The following is a 26254-nucleotide window of genomic DNA, read 5'->3' on the forward strand; positions in this document are numbered from 1 at the left end:
CAATCAAACTTGATTTGCACGGCAACCAGGAGGATATGATGTTTGACTAAACACAGTGAAGGGAAGGAGAACTTTTTTGCACCACGGCAACGTGTGGAAGCGCTGTCATATAAAAAACCTCGTCCAAGGAAAGCCCATGTTTTTTCTGTCCTCAGTCCACTTTGACAGGGTGCAGGTGTAGGGTCTTACATTGAGAGAATCTTCATCATATCAATAGAAAATAATAACAATCTATTAAAATAAATCACAACCTCCTCAAGCTATTGGAGTTGACTATACGCACTCAAGCAAAATTGATACCTACTCTTGATTTAGGCTATATTCTTGAATGCCAAATGTTTCTGATCAGTGATAGAAAATGAAAATGTCACACCCTGACCTTACTTTTCTTTATTATTTTGGTTAGGTCAGGGTGTGACGAGGGTGGTTTGTGTAGTTTTTGTATTGTCTAGGGTGTCATGACGTTGGCCTCTTTGAGTATAGCAACCCCATCCCCCTCTCCCTGCCTCCCCCTTTCCTCCTTAAACGAGGCTGCTGTGGTCAGAGGTCGTAAAGTCCTGAGAAGAACTCATGGACACACAGTATAGAGAGATTTGTTTTTCATGGAGACAAAGGAAATCCTTCCACATCACAGAACTTGAGGTACGAACAAATGTCATGTTCCGGAGAAAGTATAAAAGATCGGTGAAGAATCCAGCTACGAAAAGGTCCGTTTGTCACAACTTGGGGAAGCTCATGGGAGACGGTGTGGCCACATTACAATAATGATGTTTATATAATAGCCTCAGATATGAGGTTTACATCTAATTGTTGTATAAGATGAATGAGTGAGTATGATACTGTTTACACCATTTTACAATGTGATTTTGGACTGTTTAATGAAGGATAACTCAAAAAGGGAATGGGAATAGAACTAATTCATAGGACCGCCCCTGAGCCCAGTGAGGGTCAGACATCCTGGACCGCCCCTGAGCCCAGTGAGGGTCAGACATCCTGGACCGCCCCTGAGCCCAGTTAGGGTCAGACATCCTGGACCGCCCCTGAGCCCAGTTAGGGTCAGACATCCTGGACCGCCCCTGAGCCCAGTGAGGGTCAGACATCCTGGACCGCCCCTGAGCCCAGTGAGGGTCAGACATCCTGGACCGCCCCTGAGCCCAGTGAGGGTCAGACATCCTGGACCGCCCCTGAGCCCAGTGAGGGTCAGACATCCTGGACCGCCCCTGAGCCCAGTGAGGGTCAGACATCCTGGACCGCCCCTGAGCCCAGTGAGGGTCAGACATCCTGGACCGCCCCTGAGCCCAGTGAGGGTCAGACATCCTGGACCGCCCCTGAGCCCAGTGAGGGTCAGACATCCTGGACCGCCCCTGAGCCCAGTGAGGGTCAGACATCCTGGACCGCCCCTGAGCCCAGTGAGGGTCAGACATCCTGGACCGCCCCTGAGCCCAGTGAGGGTCAGACATCCTGGACCGCCCCTGAGCCCAGTTAGGGTCAGACATCCTGGACCGCCCCTGAGCCCAGTGAGGGTCAGACATCCTGGACCGCCCCTGAGCCCAGTGAGGGTCAGACATCCTGGACCGCCCCTGAGCCCAGTGAGGGTCAGACATCCTGGACCGCCCCTGAGCCCAGTGAGGGTCAGACATCCTGGACCGCCCCTGAGCCCAGTGAGGGTCAGACATCCTGGACCGCCCCTGAGCCCAGTTAGGGTCAGACATCCTGGGACAGCCCTTTTCTGCCATTCTGAATAAAACCCAACTTTGAGAAATGATCACCAGACCATGTTTTTCTCCATTAGGAGGACAAAGGTTGTAGGCCATTGCTGAATCTTTTAACCATACCACGTGGTTAAACTCTTAGACTATCGATACCGACAGAATGAGAACAAGTTTTTGATACGAATTACTAGTCTGGAGCTAGGAATTCGGTATCGTTGAACGCGAAGAACGACAACCGCCGAAACATCCATTCTATAATGAATGTCACTTTGAACTATCCCCTCTAACCAAGTCAGAGAGAGTGAGGGAGAGAGACGGAGAATTCTACGAAAGATACAAACTTTACACCAGCGATCAAGACGACACACTGAGCGTAAATATATATATTGATTGCAATTGTTCCCGAATGAGTGAGCGTTCATGTGTAAAGGATTAGCATTTCAATTGTTATAATTAACTCTGTAATGACTTCTTAGTCGACCCCCCATTTCCCTTTTTGTTTAACAAGCCGCCATGCCGGTTTAGCCCACTAGGGCGCAGTTTCCTATCATTACATTTACCTTTGTTTGTTTATGCATTTCTGTGAATTACTTAGTTATTAATAAATACATTATTTAAGACAATTGATGTATGGATGACTCATAGTGAAGACTGGGTTTGTGCAGATAACCAACAATTTACGACGTTTGGAATGAGAATAACGTGAGGTAAAGTAAATAATTCATTAATTCGAAGACTAATTGATCAGATAAAATATCTGAAAAGTTATTTTAGGAAATGATAACTTTGTAATCTGAATATTTTTCCTTGGTGCCCCGATTTCATAGTTAATTAGTTACGTGATTAAATCAGTTGATCGCATAGTAACTCATTACAGAGAATCTTTGATAAAAACTATAAGTCTTCAGTTAATGACAGTAAAGACATGACAAGGGGTTTTGTATGTCTAGGGGTTGTTGTTTATCTAGGTGTTTATAGGTCTATGGTTGCTAAATTGGTTCCCGATCAGAGGCAGCTGTTTATCATATTTAGGTAGCCACATTCCTTGGGTATTTTGTGGGTTATTGTCTATGTGTAGTTGCCTGTCAGCACTTGTTATTGTAGCGTCACGTTCGTTTTGTTAGTTTGTTAAGTGTTCTTCATTTAATTAAAAGAAGAAGGTATTCTTATCACGCTGCGCCTTGGTCTCATCGTTACGACGACCGTGACAGAATAACCCACCAAACCAGGACCAAGCAGCGTGAAAAGGAGGAACAGAGCTTAATGTGGAGATGGACTTGGGAGGAGATATTAGATGGAGCAGAACCCTGGACACAGCCGGGGGAGTATCGCCGTCCTTAGAGGCAGCGAAAGCGAGTTAGAGGCAGCGAAAGCGGAACGGCGATACTATGAGGAAAAATACTGGAGAATAGAGGAACGGCAATGATATGAAGGTACACGGCTAGCACGGAAGCCCGAGAGGCAGCCCCAATATTTATTTTGGGGGGGAGGCACCGAAGGGGATTGGCTGAGTCAGGTAGGAGACCTGAGCGAACTCCTCGTGTTTACTGTGGGGAGCGTGTTACTGGTCAGGCACCGTGTTATGCGGTAGAGCACAGAATGGGCATCCAGCCAGGACGTATTGAGCCAGCTCAAAGTTCTGGATCTCCAATGCGTCTCCACGGTCCAGTGTATCCTGTGCTTCCTCCCCGCACTCGCCCTGAGGTGTGTGTCACCAGCCCAGTACCACCAGTGGCCAACACCACGCACCAGGCCTACAGTGCGCCTCCAGAGTCCAGTATGCCCTGTTCCTGCTCCTCGCACTCATCCTGAGGTGCGTGTCCCCAGCACGGTACCACCAGTGCCGGCACCACACACCAGGCCTACAGTGCGCCTCGGCAGTCCAGAGCGCCCGGCGACAGTACCCAGTCCAGAGCGTCCGGCGACAGTACCCAGCCTGGGGTCTCCGGCTACGGGCCACAGTCCGGAACCTCCAACGACGGGCCACAATCCGGGACCATCAACGACGGTCCCCAGCCCGGGGTCTCCAGCGACGGTCCCCAGCCCGGGATCTCCAGCGACGGTCCCCAGCCCGGGGTCTCCAGCGACGGTCCCCAGCCCGGGGTCTCCAGCGACGGTCCCCAGCCCGGGGTCTCCAGCGACGGTCCCCAGCCCGGGGTCTCCAGCGACGGTCCCCAGCCCGGGGTCTCCAGCGACGGTCCCCAGCCCGGGGTCTCCAGCGATGGTCCCCAGTCCAGAACATCCGGTGATGATCCAAGCAGCGAGGGTCCCCAGCCCGGGGTCTCCAGCGAGGGTCCCCAGCCCGGGGCCTACGGCGAGGACTCAGTGTAAAGAAGGGGGGCGGCGTCCAGAACCAGTGGAGTGGAAACGTCTAGGAGCAACAATGGCTCAGCCTCAAAATGGTAAGCCACACAAGCTCACAGAACGGGACTGCCAAGTGCTGAAGCTGCCTCAGCACAAGAACCGTTCGTCGGGAGCTTCATGGCCGAACAGCCGCACACAAGCCTAAGATTCCCATGTGTAATGCCAAGCGTTGGCTGGAGTGGTGTAAAGCTCGCCACCATTGGACTCTGGAGCAGTGGGAAAACGTTCTCTGGGTGATGAATCGCGCTTCACCATCTAGCAGTTCAACGGACAAATCTGGGTTTGGCCGATTCCAGGAGAGGAATAATGGTCTGGGTCTGTTTTGCATTGTTCGGGATAGGCTTCTTAGTTCCAGTGAAGCGAAATCTTAACGCGACAACATACAATGGCATTCTAGACGTTTCAGTGCTTTCAACTTTCTGGAAACAGTTTGGGGAAGGCCCTTGTCATGCTGAAACTGGAAATGCCCCCATGCACAAAGCGAGGTCCATATAGAAATGGTTTGTCGAGATCGGTGTGAAAGAACTTCACTGGCCTGCACAGAGCCCTGACCTCAACCCCATCGAACACCTTTGGGATGAATTGGTCGCAGTTGTAAATGAGAACTTGTTCTCAACTGGCTTACCTGGTTAAATAAAGGTGGAAAAAAATGAAACGCCAACTGCGAGCCAGGCCTAATCGCCCAACATCAGTGCCCGACCTAACTAATAGTCTTGTGGCTGGAAGGAAGCAAATCCATACAGCAATGTTACAACATCTATTGGAAAGCTTTCCCAGAAGAGTGGAGGCTGTTATAGCTGCATAGGTGGGGACGAGCAGGTGTCCACATACTTTTGGTCATGTAGTGTACATGTTGGATAAAACAATTGTCACGACAGGCCTGATGGAAACAGAAGATTTGTTGGTAAACTTTCCAAATGTCGACAAAACAAAATACACTAGACAAGGTGGGAGCTTTTTGTGTCTAATTCAATTAATTACGTGAGAAATGTTGGTGGAAACGCTTATACGCAAATATTGATATAATAACCATCCAATGAACATGGAGTCACACGATGACATGTGTGGTCCTCCCACTACGACTCGGGGAACGATGACATGTGTGGTCCTCCCACTACGACTCGGGGAACGATGACATGTGTGGTCCTCCCACTACGACTCGGGGAACGATGACATGTGTGGTCCTCCCACTACGACTCGGGGAACGATGACATGTGTGGTCCTCCCACTACGACTCGGGGAACGATGACATGTGTGGTCCTCCCACTACGACTCGGGGAACGATGACATGTGTGGTCCTCCCACTACTCGACTGACATGGGGTCCTCCCACTAACGATGACATGTGTGGTCCTCCCACTACGACTCGGGAACGATGACATGTGTGGTCCTCCCACTACGACTCGGGAACGATGACATGTGTGGTCCTCCCACTACGACTCGGGAACGATGACATGTGTGGTCCTCCCACTACGACTCGGGAACGATGACATGTGTGGTCCTTCCACTACGACTCGGGAACGATGACATGTGTGGTCCTCCCACTACGACTGGGAACGATGACATGTGTGGTCCTCCCACTACGACTCGGGAACGATGACATGTGTGGTCCTCCCACTACGACTCGGGAACGATGACATGTGTGGTCCTCCCACTACGACTCGGGAACGATGACATGTGTGGTCCTCCCACTACGACTCGGGAACGATGACATGTGTGGTCCTCCCACTAACGACTGTGTGGTCCTCCCACTACGGGGAACGATGACATGTGTGGTCCTCCCACTACGACTCGGGGAACGATGACATGTGTGGTCCTCCCACTACGACTCGGGGAACGATGACATGTGTGGTCCTCCCACTACGACTCGGGGAACGATGACATGTGTGGTCCTCCCACTACGACTCCTCAGGAAACGATGACATGTGTGGTCCTCCCACTACGACTCCTCAGGGAACGATGACATGTGTGGTCCTCCCACTACGACTCGGGAACGATGACATGTGTGGTCCTCCCACTACGACTCGGGAACGATGACATGTGTGGTCCTCCCACTACGACTCGGGAACGATGACATGTGTGGTCCTCCCACTACGACTCGGGAACGATGACATGTGTGGTCCTCCCACTACGACTCCTCAGGAAACGATGACATGTGTGGTCCTCCCACTACGACTCGGGAACGATGACATGTGTGGTCCTCCCACTACGACTCGGGGAACGATGACATGTGTGGTCCTCCCACTACGACTCGGGGAACGATGACATGTGTGGTCCTCCCACTACGACTCCTCAGGAAACGATGACATGTGTGGTCCTCCCACTACGACTCGGGGAACGATGACATGTGTGGTCCTCCCACTACGACTCCTCAGGAAACGATGACATGTGTGGTCCTCCCACTACAACTCCTCAGGAAACGATGACATGTGTGGTCCTCCCACTACAACTCCTTAGGAAACGATGACATGTGTGGTCCTCCCACTACGACTCCTCAGGAAACGATGACATGTGTGGTCCTCCCACTACGACTCGGGGAACGATGACATGTGTGGTCCTCCCACTACAACTCCTCAGGAAACGATGACATGTGTGGTCCTCCCACTACAACTCCTCAGGAAACGATGACATGTGTGGTCCTCCCACTACAACTCCTTAGGAAACGATGACATGTGTGGTCCTCCCACTACGACTCCTCAGGAAACGATGACATGTGTGGTCCTCCCACTACGACTCGGGGGAACGATGACATGTGTGGTCCTCCCACTACGACTCCTCAGGAAACGATGACATGTGTGGTCCTCCCACTACAACTCCTCAGGAAACGATGACATGTGTGGTCCTCCCACTACGACTCGGGGAACGATGACATGTGTGGTCCTCCCACTACAACTCCTCAGGAAACGATGACATGTGTGGTCCTCCCACTACAACTCCTCAGGAAACGATGACATGTGTGGTCCTCCCACTACAACTCCTCAGGAAACGATGACATGTGTGGTCCTCCCACTACAACTCCTTAGGAAACGATGACATGTGTGGTCCTCCCACTACAACTCCTCAGGAAACGATGACATGTGTGGTCCTCCCACTACGACTCCTCAGGAAACGATGACATGTGTGGTCCTCCCACTACGACTCGGGGAACGATGACATGTGTGGTCCTCCCACTACGACTCCTCAGGAAACGATGACATGTGTGGTCCTCCCACTACGACTCCTCAGGAAACGATGACATGTGTGGTCCTCCCACTACGACTCGGGGAACGATGACATGTGTGGTCCTCCCACTACGACTCGGGGAACGATGACATGTGTGGTCCTCCCACTACGACTCCTCAGGAAACGATGACATGTGTGGTCCTCCCACTACGACTCGGGGAACGATGACATGTGTGGTCCTCCCACTACGACTCCTCAGGAAACGATGACATGTGTGGTCCTTCCACTACGACTCCTCAGGAAACGATGACATGTGTGGTCCTTCCACTACAACTCCTCAGGAAACGATGCCATGTGTGGTCCTCCCACTACGACTCCTCAGGAAACGATGACATGTGTGGTCCTCCCACTACGACTCCTCAGGAAACGATGACATGTGTGGTCCTCCCACTACGACTCCTCAGGAAACGATGACATGTGTGGTCCTCCCACTACGACTCCTCAGGAAACGATGACATGTGTGGTCCTTCCACTACGACTCCTCAGGAAACGATGACATGTGTGGTCCTTCCACTACGACTCCTCAGGAAACGATGACATGTGTGGTCCTCCCACTACGACTCCTCAGGAAACGATGACATGTGTGGTCCTTCCACTACGACTCCTCAGGAAACGATGACATGTGTGGTCCTCCCACTACAACTCCTCAGGAAACGATGACATGTGTGGTCCTCCCACTACAACTCCTCAGGAAACGATGACATGTGTGGTCCTCCCACTACAACTCCTCAGGAAACGATGACATGTGTGGTCCTCCCACTACGACTCCTCAGGAAACGATGACGTGTGTGGTCCTCCCACTACAACTCCTCAGGAAACGATGACATGTGTGGTCCTCCCACTACAACTCCTCAGGAAACGATGACATGTGTGGTCCTCCCACTACAACTCCTCAGGAAACGATGACATGTGTGGTCCTCCCACTACAACTCCTTAGGAAACGATGACATGTGTGGTCCTCCCACTACAACTCCTCAGGAAACGATGACATGTATGGTCCTCCCACTACGACTCCTCAGGAAACGATGACATGTGTGGTCCTCCCACTACGACTCGGGGAACGATGACATGTGTGGTCCTCCCACTACGACTCCTCAGGAAACGATGACATGTGTGGTCCTCCCACTACGACTCCTCAGGAAACGATGACATGTGTGGTCCTCCCACTACGACTCGGGAACGATGACATGTGTGGTCCTCCCACTACGACTCCTCAGGAAACGATGACATGTGTGGTCCTCCCACTACGACTCGGGAACGATGACATGTGTGGTCCTCCCACTACGACTCCTCAGGAAACGATGACATGTGTGGTCCTCCCACTACGACTCGGGGAACGATGACATGTGTGGTCCTCCCACTACGACTCCTCAGGAAACGATGACATGTGTGGTCCTTCCACTACGACTCCTCAGGAAACGATGACATGTGTGGTCCTTCCACTACAACTCCTCAGGAAACGATGCCATGTGTGGTCCTCCCACTACGACTCCTCAGGAAACGATGACATGTGTGGTCCTCCCACTACGACTCCTCAGGAAACGATGACATGTGTGGTCCTCCCACTACGACTCCTCAGGAAACGATGACATGTGTGGTCCTCCCACTACGACTCCTCAGGAAATGATGACATGTGTGGTCCTTCCACTACGACTCCTCAGGAAACGATGACATGTGTGGTCCTTCCACTACGACTCCTCAGGAAACGATGACATGTGTGGTCCTCCCACTACGACTCCTCAGGAAACGATGACATGTGTGGTCCTTCCACTACGACTCCTCAGGAAACGATGACATGTGTGGTCCTCCCACTACAACTCCTCAGGAAACGATGACATGTGTGGTCCTCCCACTACAACTCCTCAGGAAACGATGACATGTGTGGTCCTCCCACTACAACTCCTCAGGAAACGATGACATGTGTGGTCCTCCCACTACAACTCCTTAGGAAACGATGACATGTGTGGTCCTCCCACTACAACTCCTCAGGAAACGATGACATGTGTGGTCCTCCCACTACGACTCCTCAGGAAACGATGACATGTGTGGTCCTCCCACTACGACTCGGGGAACGATGACATGTGTGGTCCTCCCACTACGACTCCTCAGGAAACGATGACATGTGTGGTCCTCCCACTACGACTCCTCAGGAAACGATGACATGTGTGGTCCTCCCACTACGACTCGGGGAACGATGACATGTGTGGTCCTCCCACTACGACTCCTCAGGAAACGATGACATGTGTGGTCCTCCCACTACGACTCGGGGAACGATGACATGTGTGGTCCTCCCACTACGACTCCTCAGGAAACGATGACATGTGTGGTCCTCCCACTACGACTCGGGGAACGATGACATGTGTGGTCCTCCCACTACGACTCCTCAGGAAACGATGACATGTGTGGTCCTTCCACTACGACTCCTCAGGAAACGATGACATGTGTGGTCCTTCCACTACAACTCCTCAGGAAACGATGCCATGTGTGGTCCTCCCACTACGACTCCTCAGGAAACGATGACATGTGTGGTCCTCCCACTACGACTCCTCAGGAAACGATGACATGTGTGGTCCTCCCACTACGACTCCTCAGGAAACGATGACATGTGTGGTCCTCCCACTACGACTCCTCAGGAAACGATGACATGTGTGGTCCTTCCACTACGACTCCTCAGGAAACGATGACATGTGTGGTCCTTCCACTACGACTCCTCAGGAAACGATGACATGTGTGGTCCTCCCACTACGACTCCTCAGGAAACGATGACATGTGTGGTCCTTCCACTACGACTCCTCAGGAAACGATGACATGTGTGGTCCTCCCACTACAACTCCTCAGGAAACGATGACATGTGTGGTCCTCCCACTACAACTCCTCAGGAAACGATGACATGTGTGGTCCTCCCACTACAACTCCTCAGGAAACGATGACATGTGTGGTCCTCCCACTACGACTCCTCAGGAAACGATGACGTGTGTGGTCCTCCCACTACAACTCCTCAGGAAACGATGACATGTGTGGTCCTCCCACTACAACTCCTCAGGAAACGATGACGTGTGGTCCTCCCACTACAACTCCTCAGGAAACGATGACATGTGTGGTCCTCCCACTACGACTCGGGGAACGATGACATGTGTGGTCCTCCCACTACAACTCCTCAGGAAACGATGACATGTGTGGTCCTCCCACTACAACTCCTCAGGAAACGATGACATGTGTGGTCCTCCCACTACAACTCCTCAGGAAACGATGACATGTGTGGTCCTCCCACTACAACTCCTTAGGAAACGATGACATGTGTGGTCCTCCCACTACAACTCCTCAGGAAACGATGACATGTGTGGTCCTCCCACTACGACTCCTCAGGAAACGATGACATGTGTGGTCCTCCCACTACGACTCCTCAGGAACGATGACATGTGTGGTCCTCCCACTACGACTCCTCAGGAAACGATGACATGTGTGGTCCTCCCACTACGACTCGGGAACGATGACATGTGTGGTCCTCCCACTACGACTCCTCAGGAAACGATGACATGTGTGGTCCTCCCACTACGACTCGGGGAACGATGACATGTGTGGTCCTCCCACTACGACTCCTCAGGAAACGATGACATGTGTGGTCCTTCCAAACGATGACGACTCCTCAGGAAACGATGACATGTGTGGTCCTCCCACTACAACTCCTCAGGAAACGATGACATGTGTGGTCCTCCCACTACGACTCCTCAGGAAACGATGACATGTGTGGTCCTCCCACTACGACTCCTCAGGAAACGATGACATGTGTGGTCCTCCCACTACGACTCCTCAGGAAACGATGACATGTGTGGTCCTCCCACTACGACTCCTCAGGAAACGATGACATGTGTGGTCCTTCCACTACGACTCCTCAGGAAACGATGACATGTGTGGTCCTTCCACTACAACTCCTCAGGAAACGATGACATGTGTGGTCCTCCCACTACGACTCCTCAGGAAACGATGACATGTGTGGTCCTTCCACTACGACTCCTCAGGAAACGATGACATGTGTGGTCCTCCCACTACAACTCCTCAGGAAACGATGACGTGTGTGGTCCTCCCACTACAACTCCTCAGGAAACGATGACATGTGTGGTCCTCCCACTACAACTCCTCAGGAAACGATGACATGTGTGGTCCTCCCACTACAACTCCTCAGGAAACGATGACATGTGTGGTCCTCCCACTACGACTCGGGGAACGATGACATGTGTGGTCCTCCCACTACAACTCCTCAGGAAACGATGACATGTGTGGTCCTCCCACTACAACTCCTCAGGAAACGATGACATGTGTGGTCCTCCCACTACAACTCCTCAGGAAACGATGACATGTGTGGTCCTCCCACTACAACTCCTTAGGAAACGATGACATGTGTGGTCCTCCCACTACAACTCCTCAGGAAACGATGACATGTGTGGTCCTCCCACTACGACTCCTCAGGAAACGATGACATGTGTGGTCCTCCCACTACGACTCGGGGAACGATGACATGTGTGGTCCTCCCACTACGACTCCTCAGGAAACGATGACATGTGTGGTCCTCCCACTACGACTCCTCAGGAAACGATGACATGTGTGGTCCTCCCACTACGACTCGGGGAACGATGACATGTGTGGTCCTCCCACTACGACTCCTCAGGAAACGATGACATGTGTGGTCCTCCCACTACGACTCGGGGAACGATGACATGTGTGGTCCTCCCACTACGACTCCTCAGGAAACGATGACATGTGTGGTCCTCCCACTACAACTCCTCAGGAAACGATGACATGTGTGGTCCTCCCACTACAACTCCTCAGGAAACGATGACATGTGTGGTCCTCCCACTACGACTCCTCAGGAAACGATGACATGTGTGGTCCTTCCACTACGACTCCTCAGGAAACGATGACATGTGTGGTCCTTCCACTACAACTCCTCAGGAAACGATGCCATGTGTGGTCCTCCCACTACGACTCCTCAGGAAACGATGACATGTGTGGTCCTCCCACTACGACTCCTCAGGAAACGATGACATGTGTGGTCCTCCCACTACGACTCCTCAGGAAACGATGACATGTGTGGTCCTCCCACTACGACTCCTCAGGAAACGATGACATGTGTGGTCCTTCCACTACGACTCCTCAGGAAACGATGACATGTGTGGTCCTTCCACTACGACTCCTCAGGAAACGATGACATGTGTGGTCCTCCCACTACGACTCCTCAGGAAACGATGACATGTGTGGTCCTTCCACTACGACTCCTCAGGAAACGATGACATGTGTGGTCCTCCCACTACAACTCCTCAGGAAACGATGACATGTGTGGTCCTCCCACTACAACTCCTCAGGAAACGATGACATGTGTGGTCCTCCCACTACAACTCCTCAGGAAACGATGACATGTGTGGTCCTCCCACTACGACTCCTCAGGAAACGATGACGTGTGTGGTCCTCCCACTACAACTCCTCAGGAAACGATGACATGTGTGGTCCTCCCACTACGACTCCTCAGGAAACGATGACGTGTGTGGTCCTCCCACTACAACTCCTCAGGAAACGATGACATGTGTGGTCCTCCCACTACGACTCCTCAGGAAACGATGCAGTTCATTAGGCTGCAGATGAAATCAGTTATGATGAACTTCACAGTGTGGTGAAAGTGCACGGTGATGATCTTGATGCTCCTTTCCAATAAATTTAGAGGCTCTTATTCTGGTGACATGATGATCGATGCGTGACTGCTGTTTGACAAACAAATATATTCTCACTGTTGTACACATTGAATTTGGTACATTCATTACTTTTTGTGTGCGCTATGTCATCAAGAGTGATTTTTTTATCCGCAACAAGTCCATTTGGTAGAAACACACTGGTGGGAAAATGTGCATATTTCCTTTATGCGGTTTTTAGAATATTCACAAGGAAATCTGTCGCCAATTGTATGGCAACCTTGATTTGTCAAGAGTTCCACGTTGTCTGAAAACAGTGCTTAAATAGTTGACAACACACAGGTAGGCTCATGCTATTGGAGTTTCATTAAGCAACAATCTTATGCCTTCAATTGCATTAGCCTACTTTATTCCCATATTTTCATTATTCAGTCATATTTATTCCCACAGTAATTCTTTATGGATCCATCGTGTTGTGGTTAAGAAAACAGGTCTGATACTCCTTCCATTTCAATATTATCGCTTGCACAGTGCTCCATGGGATGTTTAAAGCTTGGGAAATCTTTTTGTATCCAAATCCGGCTTTAAACTTCTTTTTGATTTGTTAAAAAAGTTTGAAATATCCAATAAATGTCGTTCCACTTCATGACTGTGTCCCACTTCTTGTTGATTTTTCACAAAAAAATACAGTTTTATATCTTTATGTTTGAAGCCTGAAATGTGGCAAAAGTTCAAGGGGGCCGAATACTTTCGCAAGGCACTGTATATACTGTACTCTATACCATCTACTGCATCTTGCCTATGCCGTTCTGTACCATCACTCATTCATATATCTTTATGTACATATTCTTTATCCCTTTACACTTGTGTGTATAAGGTAGTAGTTATGGAATTGTTAGGTTAGATTACTTGTTGGTTATTACTTCATTGTCGGAATTGTTAGGTTAGATTACTTGTTGGTTATTACTGCATTGTCGGAACTAGAAGCACAAGCATTTCGCTACACTCGCATTAACATCTGCTAACCATGTGTATGTGACAAATACATTTGATTTGATTTTGATTTGATATCAAGAAGCTGATTAAACAGCATGATCATTACACAGATGCATCTTGTGCTGAGGACAATAAAAGCAAACTAAAATGTGCAGTTTTGTCACACAACACAATGCCACAGATGTCTCAAGTTTTGAGGGAGCGTGCAATAATAGGCATGCTGACTGCAGGAATGTCTACCAGAGCTGTTGCCAGATCATTTAATGGTAATTTCTCAACCATAAGCCACCTCTAACGTTGTTTTAGAGAATTTGGCAGTACGTCCAACAGGCCTCAATATCGCAGGCCACATGTAACCACGCCAACCCAGGACCTCCACATCCGGCTTCTTCACCTCAGGCCACATGTAACCACGCCAGCCCAGGACCTCCACATCCTGCTTCTTCACCTCAGGCCACATGTAACCACGCCAACCCAGGACCTCCACATCCGGCTTCTTCACCTCAGGCCACATGTAACCACGCCAACCCAGGACCTCCACATCCGGCTTCTTCACCTCAGGCCACATGTAACCACGCCAACCCAGGACCTCCACATCCGGCTTCTTCACCAGCGGGATCGTCTGAGACCAGCCACCCGGACAGCTGATGAAACTTGAAACTCTGGGTTTGCACAACCGAAGGATATCTGTACAACCTGTCAGAAACCGCCTCAGGGGAGTTCATCTGCGTGCTCGTCGTCCTGACCAGGGTCTTGACCTGACTGCAGTTCGGCGTTGTAACCAACTTCAGTGGGCAAATGCTCACCTTCGATGGCCACTGGCACACTGGAGAAGTGAGCCATTCACGGATGAGATCCTGAGGCCCATTGTTATGCCCTTCATCTGCCGCCATCACCTCATGTTTCAGCATGATAATGCACAGCCCCATGTTGCAAAGATCTGTACACAACTGTATCGGAGACCAACAGATGCATATTTGTATTCCCAGTCATGTGAAATCAATACATTAGGGCCTAATGAATGTATTTCAATTGACTGATTTCATTTTATGAACTGTGACTTCTTTGAAATCTTTGAAATTGTTGCATGTATCGTTTATATTTTTGTTCAGTGTAGTTACTATAGTTACTCACCCGCTGTAGTTCCTAGTGTCTACTATCTATGGTAACTCACCCACTGTATATCTGAGTCTGTACTATGGTAACTCACCCACTGTAGATCTGAGTCTGTACTATGGTAACTCACCCACTGTAGATCTGAGTCTGTACTATGATAACTCACCCACTGTAGATCTGAGTCTGTACTATGGTAACTCACCCACTGTAGTTCTGAGTCTGTACTATGATAACTCACCCACTGTAGATCTGAGTCTGTACTATGGTAACTCACCCACTGTAGTTCTGTGTGTACTAACTCACCCACTGTAGATCTGAGTCTGTACTATGGTAACTCACCCACTGTAGATCTGAGTCTGTACTATGGTAACTCACCCACTGTAGTTCTGTGTGTACTAACTCACCCTCTGTAGTTCTGTGTGTACTAACTCACCCTCTGTAGGTCTGTGTGTACTAACTCACCCTCTGTAGGTCTGTGTGTACTAACTCACCCTCTGTAGGTCTGTGTGTACTAACTCACCCTCTGTAGGTCTGTGTGTACTAACTCACCCTCTGTAGTTCTGTGTGTACTAACTCACCCTCTGTAGTTCTGTGTGTACTAACTCACCCTCTGTAGTTCTGTGTGTACTAACTCACCCTCTGTAGTTCTGTGTGTACTAACTCACCCTCTGTAGTTCTGTGTGTACTAACTCACCCTCTGTAGTTCTGTGTGTACTAACTCACCCTCTGTAGTTCTGTGTGTACTAACTCACCCTCTGTAGGTCTGTGTGTATCAGAGCACTATTGAAGTCGGAAGTTTACGTACACTTAGGTTGGGGTCATTAAAACTCGCCTTTCAACCACTCCACAAATTTCTTGTTAACAAACTATAGTTTTGGCAAGTCGGTTAGGACATCTACATTCTGCATGACACAAGTAATTTTTCCAACAATTGTTTTTTAGACAGATTATTTCACTGTATCACAAATCCAGTGGGTCAGAAGTCACATACACTAAGTTGACTGTGCCTTTAAACAATTTGGAAAATTCCAGAAAATTATGTCATGGCTTTAGAAGCTTCTGAAAGTCATTTGAGTCAATTGGAGGTGTACCTGTACTTGTGGATGTGTTTCAAGGCCTACCTTCAAACTCAGTGCCTCTTTGCTTGACATCATGGGAAATCAAAAGAAATCAGCCAAGACCGCAGAAAAACATTGTAGACCTTCACAAGTCTGGTTCATCCTTGGGAGCAATTTCCACACGCCTGAAGGTACCACGTTCATCTGTACAAACAATAGTATAAACACCATGGAACCACGCAGCTGTCATACCGCTCAGGAAGTAGATGCGTTCTGTCTCCTAGAGATGAATGTACTTTGGTGCAAAAAGTGCAAATCAATCCCACAACAACAGCAAAGGACCTTGTGAAGATGCTGGAGAAAACAGGTACAAAAGTAACTATATCCACAGTAAAATGAGTCCTATATCGACATAACCTAAAAGGCCGCTCAGTAAGGAAGATGCCACTGCTACATAACAGCCATAAAAAAGCCAGACTACAGTTTGCAACTGCACATGGGAACAAAGATGGTACTTTTTGGAGAAATATCCTCTCGTCTGATGAAACAAAAATAGAACTGTTTGGCCATTATGTTTGGAGGAAAAAGGGGGAGGCTTGCAAGCAGAAGAACACCATCCCAACCGTGAAGCACGGGGGTGGCAGCATCATGTTGTGGGGGTGCTTTGCTGCAGGAGGGACTGGTGCACTTCACAAAATAGACAGCATCACGAGGAAGGAAAATCATGTGGATATATTGAAGCAAGATTTCAAGACATCAGTCAGGTAGTTAAGGCTTTGTTGCAAATGGGTCTTCGAAATGGACAATTACCCCAAGCATACTTCCAAAGGTGTGGCAAAATGCCTTAAGGACAACAAAGTCAAATTATTGGAGTGGCCATCACAAAAGCATGTGCGAGCAAGGAGGCCTACAAACCTGACTCAGTTTCACCAGCTCTGTCAGGAGGAATGAGCCAAAATTCACCCAACATATTGTTGGAAGCTTGTTGAAGGCTACTCGAAACATTTGAACCAAGTTAAACAATTTAAAGGCAATGCTACCAAATACTAATTGAGTGTATGTAAACTTTTGACCCACTGGGAATGTGATGAAAGAAATTAAACCTGAAATAAATCATTCTCTCTACTATTATTCTGACATTTCACATTCTTTATTCTTAAAATAAAGTGGTGATCCAAACTGACCTTAGACAGCAAAGTTTTACTCTGATTAAATGTCAGGAATTGTGAAAAACTGGAGTTTAAATGTATTTGGCTAAGGTGTATGTAAACTTCTGACTTCAACTGTAAGTGAGCAGAGTGGAGCTGGAGCGGAGTGAGGAGCGGAGGCTGCCCAATTTGACTGGAGCGCGGAGCGAGATTCCCAAAGGCTGGAGCGTCAGCCTTCTCGCCCGCTCCAATTTCTCTCACTTCAGGAGCTCAGGGCACGCCCCCCGCCCAGCATGCATTTATAGTCTACTTGTGTGCTGCTAGAGCCACTTGCTTTAGCTACTAAATATTTTCATAAAGAAACTGATAAAACACACAGGTGCAAAATCAAGGTGACTTACAAAGATGAGGACCAAGAGCAAGAGAGGGAGTGATGAGGTGTCCACAACTAAATAATCATTGTGGAATCTCTAAGGACACATCTCAAATGCAGAAAGAAAGAGGTGCGTAGATAACTGTCATTGTAGCTAAGTATTTATAAACAAAAAATCTGATCTCTTAAAAGTTTAGGTCATTTTTGTTCTATTATCTATACATTAGGCCATCATTGATTTTGGCCCAATAGGCCTGGCATATTCCCAATTTCAAAGAGCTTCCCTTTTGATTGGGTTATTTTGCCTAAAAACCTTTAGGATGACTTAGAGAGAGAAAAAAAAAACAACTCTGCATCTCTGCCCAGGATGGCAAGAGTGGCCAAAAGGGTGTTAGCATCCCCAGCGGCTCTGCAAGTGCAGCGAAGATACTCTGTGCTTCTGGACTCCAGGCACCATCACATGAGCCTGAAGCCACAGACTGGCCAAACTTGTGTTTCTAAAAATTAATTCAAAGGCACTGTAGACTGAGTCTAATAAGACATTTTTCGTTTAATTTGTATTTAATTGTAAGTAAGTCACAGCCTATATGTGCAATGTATAGACTATAATGATTTAATACATCAAAATGTTGAACACTTTATGTCCCTACCAGCCAATTGTGTCGCACTTGCAAATGCTTCACAATGTATTTCTTTGTATTAAAATACTTTTCATTCAAATCAAATGGTTTGGTTTCAATCCTTCAAAACCAAATGGTACTGTAGGTCCAGGAAGTTACAATAGATGGGTTTTTGGTTCAACTGTGATTTGAATGAATGGAGCGAATTAAGAGCAGCATTTATTTGTATTTTTTGAGTGCAGAGCGGTTTTTAGCGGAGCGGTTGGAAAGGAGATGGAACGCCAGAGCAGCAGGAGCAATGAGCGGGATTCCTGACCACTCAACTCAGATCACATACTCTGGAGTGTAGTAATTATGTGTGTACTAACTCACCCACTATAGTTCTGTGTGTACTAACTCACCCACTATAGTTCTGTGTGTACTAACTCACCCACTATAGTTATGTGTGTACTAACTCACCCACTGTAGTTCTGTGTGTACTAACTCACCCACTATAGTTCTGTGTGTACTAACTCACCCACTATAGTTATGTGTGTACTAACTCACCCACTGTAGTTCTGTGTGTACTAACTCACCCACTATAGTTCTGTGTGTACTAACTCACCCACTATAGTTATGTGTGTACTAACTCACCCACTGTAGTTCTGTGTGTACTAACTCACCCACTGTAGTTCTGTGTGTACTAACACATCCACTGTAGTTCTGTGTGTACTAACTCACCCACTGTAGTTCTGTGTGTACTAACACATCCACTGTAGTTCTGTGTGTACTAACTCACCCACTGTAGTTCTGTGTGTACTAACACATCCACTGTAGTTCTGTGTGTACTAACTCACCCACTGTAGTTCTGTGTGTACTAACTCACCCACTGTAGTTCTGTGTGTACTAACACATCCACTGTAGTTCTGTGTGTACTAACTCACCCACTGTAGTTCTGTGTGTACTAACACATCCACTGTAGTTCTGTGTGTACTAACACATCCACTGTAGTTCTGTGTGTACTAACACATCCACTGTAGTTCTGTGTGTACTAACACATCCACTGTAGTTCTGTGTGTACTAACACATCCACTGTAGTTCTGTGTGTACTAACACATCCACTGTAGTTCTGTGTGTACTAACACATCCACTGTAGTTCTGTGTGTACTAACTCACCCACTATAGTTCTGTGTGTACTAACACATCCACTGTAGTTCTGTGTGTATTAACTCACCCACTGTAGTTATGTGTGTACTAACTCACCCACTGTAGTTCTGTGTGTACTAACTCACCCACTATAGTTCTGTGTGTACTAACTCACCCACTGTAGTTCTGTGTGTACTAACTCACCCACTGTAGTTCTGTGTGTGACCAGTAGGTGGTGCATGTCCTGCAGCTCTCTCTCCAAGATGAAGTTATTGAATGTGAAGAAGGACACGCCCCTCTTGGCCCTGGCTGCAGCCATCAGCTGTACCAAAGCTGGGAGGGGACAAACAACCAATCAGATCACAGTGTAATTTTCTGTGAATTTTCAGAGTGGGTCTATGTGGAATATCCTGTGGGTAGAGTTGAGTTATTGTTTGGGGAGTTAGGAGCCAGGGTCAACAGTTAGTGGTACCTTTAAATTTGGGGTTAACAGTACCTTTAAGTAAGGGGTTAACAGTTAGGGGTACCTTTAAGTGAGGGGTTAACAGTTAGGGGTACCTTTAAGTGAGGGGTTAACAGTTAGGGTTACCTTTAAGTATGGGGTTAGCAGTTAGGGGTACCTTTAAGTAAGGGGTTAGCAGTTAGGGGTACCTTTAAGTAAGGGGTTAGCAGTTAGGGGTACCTTTAAGTTTGGGGTTAACAGTTAGGGGTACCTTTAAGTAAGGGGTTAGCAGTTAGGGGTACCTTTGAGTAAGGGGTTAACAGTTAGGGGTACCTTTAAGTTTGGGGTCTCCATTGAAGGCTCCGCAGCCCCAGTTTCCCGTGGCGATGTCAGGAAGGAAGTCTGGGGAAGTGTTGTCATCTGCCTTAAAGCCACAGTACGCCTGAGGGAGGATATTACAGGACACCACCGACATCAGATTTATCTCCAGCCCTGCTCTAGCTGATTCTACTAATCAGCTGTAATCTGGCCCCTACAGGAGAGGAGGGTTGGTTCTCACCTTGTTGAGTTCCCTGGTGACCTGTTTCATGTTGTACTGTTCTCTCTGGTGTCTGAAGTGGAGAGCATCCATGGCCACAATCTGTCTGTGTAGCCTCTGCCACTCATCCCTGCAAACACAGGCAGAGCAATCATGGACTTTAGTGTGTGAGTGAGTGAGTGAGTGAGTGAGTGTGTTCACCTCTCAATGTCGTCTCTGTGAGGCCCTTCCCACTTAAAAGTGTCACTGTAGCCACTGTACTGACTGAACTGTTGAGAACCTACAGCGAGAGAGAGAGAGAGAAAATGTAACGGAGAGAAAGGGAGAGGAGGAGAGATGATATAACCTGTGATCACACACACACACACACACACACACACACACACACACACACACACACACACACACACACACACACACACACACACACACACACACACACACACACACACACACACACACACACACACACACACACACACACACACACACACACACACACACACACACACCTCTGATGAAGAGACACTCATTGTCTCCTAGTTTCTCAGTGAAGAGTCGAGATATGATGAGTTCAGGGTTCATCAGGAACAGAATCTCCTCTTGAACCAGACCTGAGCCCAACACTCCACCTCCTATCACGTTACAGGCAAAGTCCACCTGCAACACACACACACTCTTAGCATTACACACTCACAAATTCACAAACACATACAGCATTACACACACACACACACACACACACACACACACACACACACACACACACACACACACACACACACACACACACACACACACACACACACACACACACACACACACACACACACACACACACACACACACACAGTCAAAAATTCACAAACACACACTTATACAGTGTTACACACACAAGCCAGTAGATGTCACCAACCTGTAACATCCCTGCTCCCTGTTCCTCTATGCAGCCTGCTGAGGTGACGTGGAGTTTAGGAACAGTCTCCTTACAACTGACACGCAGAGAAAGACAAGAGGGGACATATTAGGAGTGAGTGAGTGAGTGAGTGAGTGAGTGAGTGAGTGAGTGAGTGAGTGAGTGAGTGAGTGAGTGAGTGAGTGAGTGAGTGAGTGAGTGTACCTCCCCCAGTAGGGCATGTCTTTGTCTCTGATGTAGCGCCTCTCAAAGGTCACCAGTCCATTGGGCCTGGTCGCTGTCATGGCAACAAGGGTCAAAGTTCAAACAGGTAAACCTGGTTCCCACAGCAACTATTATCAGAGGGTATTCCTCATCGACACTCATCAGACGGTCTTAAATAGGTTCCTTTAACCTACATATTACACTCATTCTGTACACTACAGTACACTACAGCACTTGTATTCCAGTCATTATAGTGACTATAGTAGTGTGTGGTAGTAACGTACCTGGGTCTGTGACAGTGTGGAAGTAATGAAGGAGGGCTCTCAGCTTCTCTCTCTTCCTCTCAGACCACTTTTCAAACAGACTGACAACACAGAGAGATAGAGTGGTCACATGTTGAAGTTGGAATACTTTGTGTTTGTCTCTATGTGTGTGGGTCCTCAGTGGAGTTTGTTGTGTGTGTTCTGACCTGTTAAAGTTGATGGTGGGGTAGTTGTGGTACTCTGCTCTGGGGTTGGGAGAGTTGCGGTGGGGGAAGGTGCAGTAGAAGGCGTTGGCCAGCAGACAAGCTATCTGTCTCTGGGACAACGTGATGGACTGAGTCTGGCCCTTCTGGAGTAGAGGGATAGCCTACACACACACACACACACACACACACACACAACACACAACACACACACACATCAGACTGAGTAGAGAACACACATTCAGTACCTCTACAATCTGTACCCTACATAGTGCACTACCTCTGCACCCTACATAGTCCACTACCTCTGCGCCCTACATAGTCCACTACCTCTGCGCCCTACATAGTCCACTACCTCTGCGCCCTACATAGTCCACTACCTCTGCGCCCTACATAGTCCACTACCTCTGCGCCCTACATAGTCCACTACCTCTGCGCCCTACATAGTCCACTACCTCTGCGCCCTACATAGTCCACTACCTCTGCGCCCTACATAGTCCACTACCTCTGTGCCCTACATAGTCCACTACCTCTGTGCCCTACATAGTCCACTACCTCTGTGCCCTACATAGTCCACTACCTCTGTGCCCTACATAGTCCACTACCTCTGTGCCCTACATAGTCCACTACCTCTGTGCCCTACATAGTCCACTACCTCTGTGCCCTACATAGTCCACTACCTCTGTGCCCTACATAGTCCACTACCTCTGTGCCCTACATAGTCCACTACCTCTGTGCCCTACATAGTCCACTACCTCTGTGCCCTACATAGTCCACTACCTCTGTGCCCTACATAGTCCACTACCTCTGTGCCCTACATAGTCCACTACCTCTGTGCCCTACATAGTCCACTACCTCTGTGCCCTACATAGTCCACTACCTCTGTGCCCTACATAGTCCACTACCTCTGTGCCCTACATAGTCCACTACCTCTGTGCCCTACATAGTCCACTACCTCTGTGCCCTACATAGTCCACTACCTCTGTGCCCTACATAGTCCACTACCTCTGTGCCCTACATAGTCCACTACCTCTGTGCCCTACATAGTCCACTACCTCTGTGCCCTACATAGTCCACTACCTCTGTGCCCTACATAGTCCACTACCTCTGTGCCCTACATAGTCCACTACCTCTGTGCCCTACATAGTCCACTACCTCTGTGCCCTACATAGTCCACTACCTCTGTGCCCTACATAGTCCACTACCTCTGTGCCCTACATAGTCCACTACCTCTGTGCCCTACATAGTCCACTACCTCTGTGCCCTACATAGTCCACTACCTCTGTGCCCTACATAGTCCACTACCTCTGTGCCCTACATAGTCCACTACCTCTGTGCCCTACATAGTCCACTACCTCTGTGCCCTACATAGTCCACTACCTCTGTGCCCTACATAGTCCACTACCTCTGTGCCCTACATAGTCCACTACCTCTGTGCCCTACATAGTCCACTACCTCTGTGCCCTACATAGTCCACTACCTCTGTGCCCTACATAGTCCACTACCTCTGTGCCCTACATAGTCCACTACCTCTGTGTCCCTACATAGTCCACTACCTCTGTGCCCTACATAGTCCACTACCTCTGTGCCCTACATAGTCCACTACCTCTGTGCCCTACATAGTCCACTACCTCTGTGCCCTACATAGTCCACTACCTCTGTGCCCTACATAGTCCACTACCTCTGTGCCCTACATAGTCCACTACCTCTGTGCCCTACATAGTCCACTACCTCTGTGCCCTACATAGTCCACTACCTCTGTGCCCTACATAGTCCACTACCTCTGTGCCCTACATAGTCCACTACCTCTGTGCCCTACATAGTCCACTACCTCTGTGCCCTACATAGTCCACTACCTCTGTGCCCTACATAGTCCACTACCTCTGTGCCCTACATAGTCCACTACCTCTGTGCCCTACATAGTCCACTACCTCTGTGCCCTACATAGTCCACTACCTCTGTGCCCTACATAGTCCACTACCTCTGTGCCCTACATAGTCCACTACCTCTGTGCCCTACATAGTCCACTACCGCTGTAGGGTCTCATGGGGGAGACCTATCCTTTTCTTAATTTGATTCATTATTTAAATAAACACCCTTGAAACCGAGCTAATCCTACTCTGTCCGTGTCTGATCTGTGTAAACGTCTTGACCAAACGACCTGGTCTGTCACACTACATAGTCCACTACCTCTGTGCCCTACATAGTCCACTACCTCTGTGCCCTACATAGTCCACTACCTCTGTGCCCTACATAGTCCACTACCTCTGTGCCCTACATAGAATTATACCTCTGTACCATAGTACATCATTCAGTTCCTATGTTGTTACCTTCTTGATATAGTGAGGCAGGCTGGAGGCCAGCTCTGCTATCTTCGGAAAAACAGACGTGTAGTATTTCTCTTCTTTGGGTGATTTCTAGAGAAGAGGGAAAGGAGAATATATGTAACAAAATAAAATAAAATATATATATATATATATTTAAATCACCTTTATTTATCCAGGTAGGCTAGTTGAGAACAAGTTCTCATTTACAACTGTGACCTGGCCAAGATAAAGCAAAGCAGTGTGACACAGACAACAACACAGAGTTACACATGGAGTAAACAATAAACAAGACAACACAATAAACAAGTAAATGACACAGTAGAAAAAAGAAAGTCTATATACAGTGTGTGCAAAAGGTATGAGATAGGCAATAAATAGGCCATAGGAGTGAATAATTACAATTTAGCAGATTAACACTGGAGTGATAAATGAGCAGGTGATGATGTGCAGGTAGAGATACTGGTGTGCAAAAGAGCAGAAAAGTAAATAAAAACAGTATGGGGATGAGGTAGGTAGATTGGGTGGGCTATTTACAGATGGACTATGTACAGCTGCAGCAATCGGTTAGCTGCTCAGATAGTTGATGTTTAAAGTTGGTGAGGGAAATAAAAGTCTCCAACTTCAGCAATTTGTTCCAGTCACTGGCAGCAGAGAACTGGAAGGAAAGGTGGCCAAATGAGGTGTTGGCTTTGGGGATGATCAGTGAGATATACCTGCTGCAACGTGTGCTACAGGTGGGTGTTGTTATCGTGACAAGTGAACTGAGATAAGGCGGAGCTTTACCTAGCATAGACTTAGATGACCTGGAGCCAGTGGGTCTGGCAACGAATATGTAGCGAGGGCCAGCCGACTAGAGCATACAGGACGCAGTGGTGGATGGTATAAGGTGATTTGGTAACAAAACGGATGGCACTGTGATAGACTGCATCCAGTTTGCTGAGTAGAGTATTGGAAGCTATTTTGTAGATGACATCGTTGAAATTGAGGATCGGTAGGATAGTCAGTTTTACAATGGTAAGTTTGGCAGCGTGAGTGAAGGAGGCTTTGTTGCGAAATAGAAAGCCGATTCTAGATTTGATTTTGGATTAGAGATGTTTAATATGACTCTGGAAGGAGAGTTTACAGTCTAACCAGACACCTAGGTATTTATAGTTGTCCGCATATTCTTGCTCGGAACCGTACAGGGTGGTGATGCTAGTCGGGCGGGCGGGTGCGGGCAGCGAACGGTTGAAAAGCATGCATTTGGTTTTACTAGAGCAGTTGGAGGCCACGGAAGGAGTGTTGTATGGCATTGAAGCTCGTTTGGAGGTTAGTTAGCACAGTGTCCAAGGAAGGGCCAGAAGTATACAGAATGGTGTTGTCTGTGTAGAGGTGGATCAGGGAATCGCCCGCAGCAAGAGCGACGTCATTGATATATACAGAGAAAAGAGTCGGCCCGAGAATTGAACCCTGTGGTACCCCCATAGAGACTGCCAGAGGTCCAGACAACATGCCCTCCGATTTGACACACTGAACTCTGTCTGCAAAGTAGTTGGTGAACAAGGCAAGGCAGTCATTAGAAAAACCAAGGCTATTGAGTTGCCGATAAGAAGACAGTGATTGACAGAGTTGAAGGCCTTGGCTAGGTCAAGGCTGCACAGTACTGTCTTTTATCGATGGCAGTTATGATATCGTTTAGTACCTTGAGCGTGGCTGGGGTACTAACTTTACAGTGTCCCAAAACGTTTTGAAGTTAGAGCTACAGGATGCGAATTTCTGCCTGAAGAAGCTGGCCTTGGCTTTCCTGACTGACTGACTGTGTGTATTGGTTCCTGACTTCCCTGAACAGTTGCATATCGCGGGGACTATTCGATGCTATTGCAGTCCGCCACAGGATGTTTTTGTGCTGGTCAAGGGCAGTCAGGTCTGCAGTGAACCAAGGGCTTTATCTGTTCTTAGTTCTGCATT

At 48.4% G+C, this 26254-nt stretch overlaps 1 protein-coding gene across 1 annotated transcript in view; it reads right to left on the reverse strand.

Moving 5' to 3' along the window:
* The window catches only part of pargl (poly (ADP-ribose) glycohydrolase, like), a 43178-nt gene that overhangs the window by 565 nt on the left and 16359 nt on the right, over nucleotides 1-26254 (reverse strand). The window contains exons 7-16 of the mRNA XM_046290296.1: nucleotides 24311-24397; nucleotides 21984-22144; nucleotides 21799-21878; nucleotides 21515-21587; nucleotides 21311-21386; nucleotides 20907-21054; nucleotides 20596-20674; nucleotides 20416-20524; nucleotides 20190-20298; nucleotides 19619-19747 (exon numbers count right to left, since the gene is read on the reverse strand). Coding sequence (XP_046146252.1) covers nucleotides 19619-19747; nucleotides 20190-20298; nucleotides 20416-20524; nucleotides 20596-20674; nucleotides 20907-21054; nucleotides 21311-21386; nucleotides 21515-21587; nucleotides 21799-21878; nucleotides 21984-22144; nucleotides 24311-24397 — 1051 coding nt within the window. The remainder of the gene's footprint in view (nucleotides 1-19618; nucleotides 19748-20189; nucleotides 20299-20415; nucleotides 20525-20595; nucleotides 20675-20906; nucleotides 21055-21310; nucleotides 21387-21514; nucleotides 21588-21798; nucleotides 21879-21983; nucleotides 22145-24310; nucleotides 24398-26254) is intronic.

This window comes from Oncorhynchus gorbuscha, linkage group LG11 (assembly GCF_021184085.1).
Source record: "Oncorhynchus gorbuscha isolate QuinsamMale2020 ecotype Even-year linkage group LG11, OgorEven_v1.0, whole genome shotgun sequence".
Taxonomy (NCBI): Eukaryota; Metazoa; Chordata; class Actinopteri; order Salmoniformes; family Salmonidae; genus Oncorhynchus; species Oncorhynchus gorbuscha.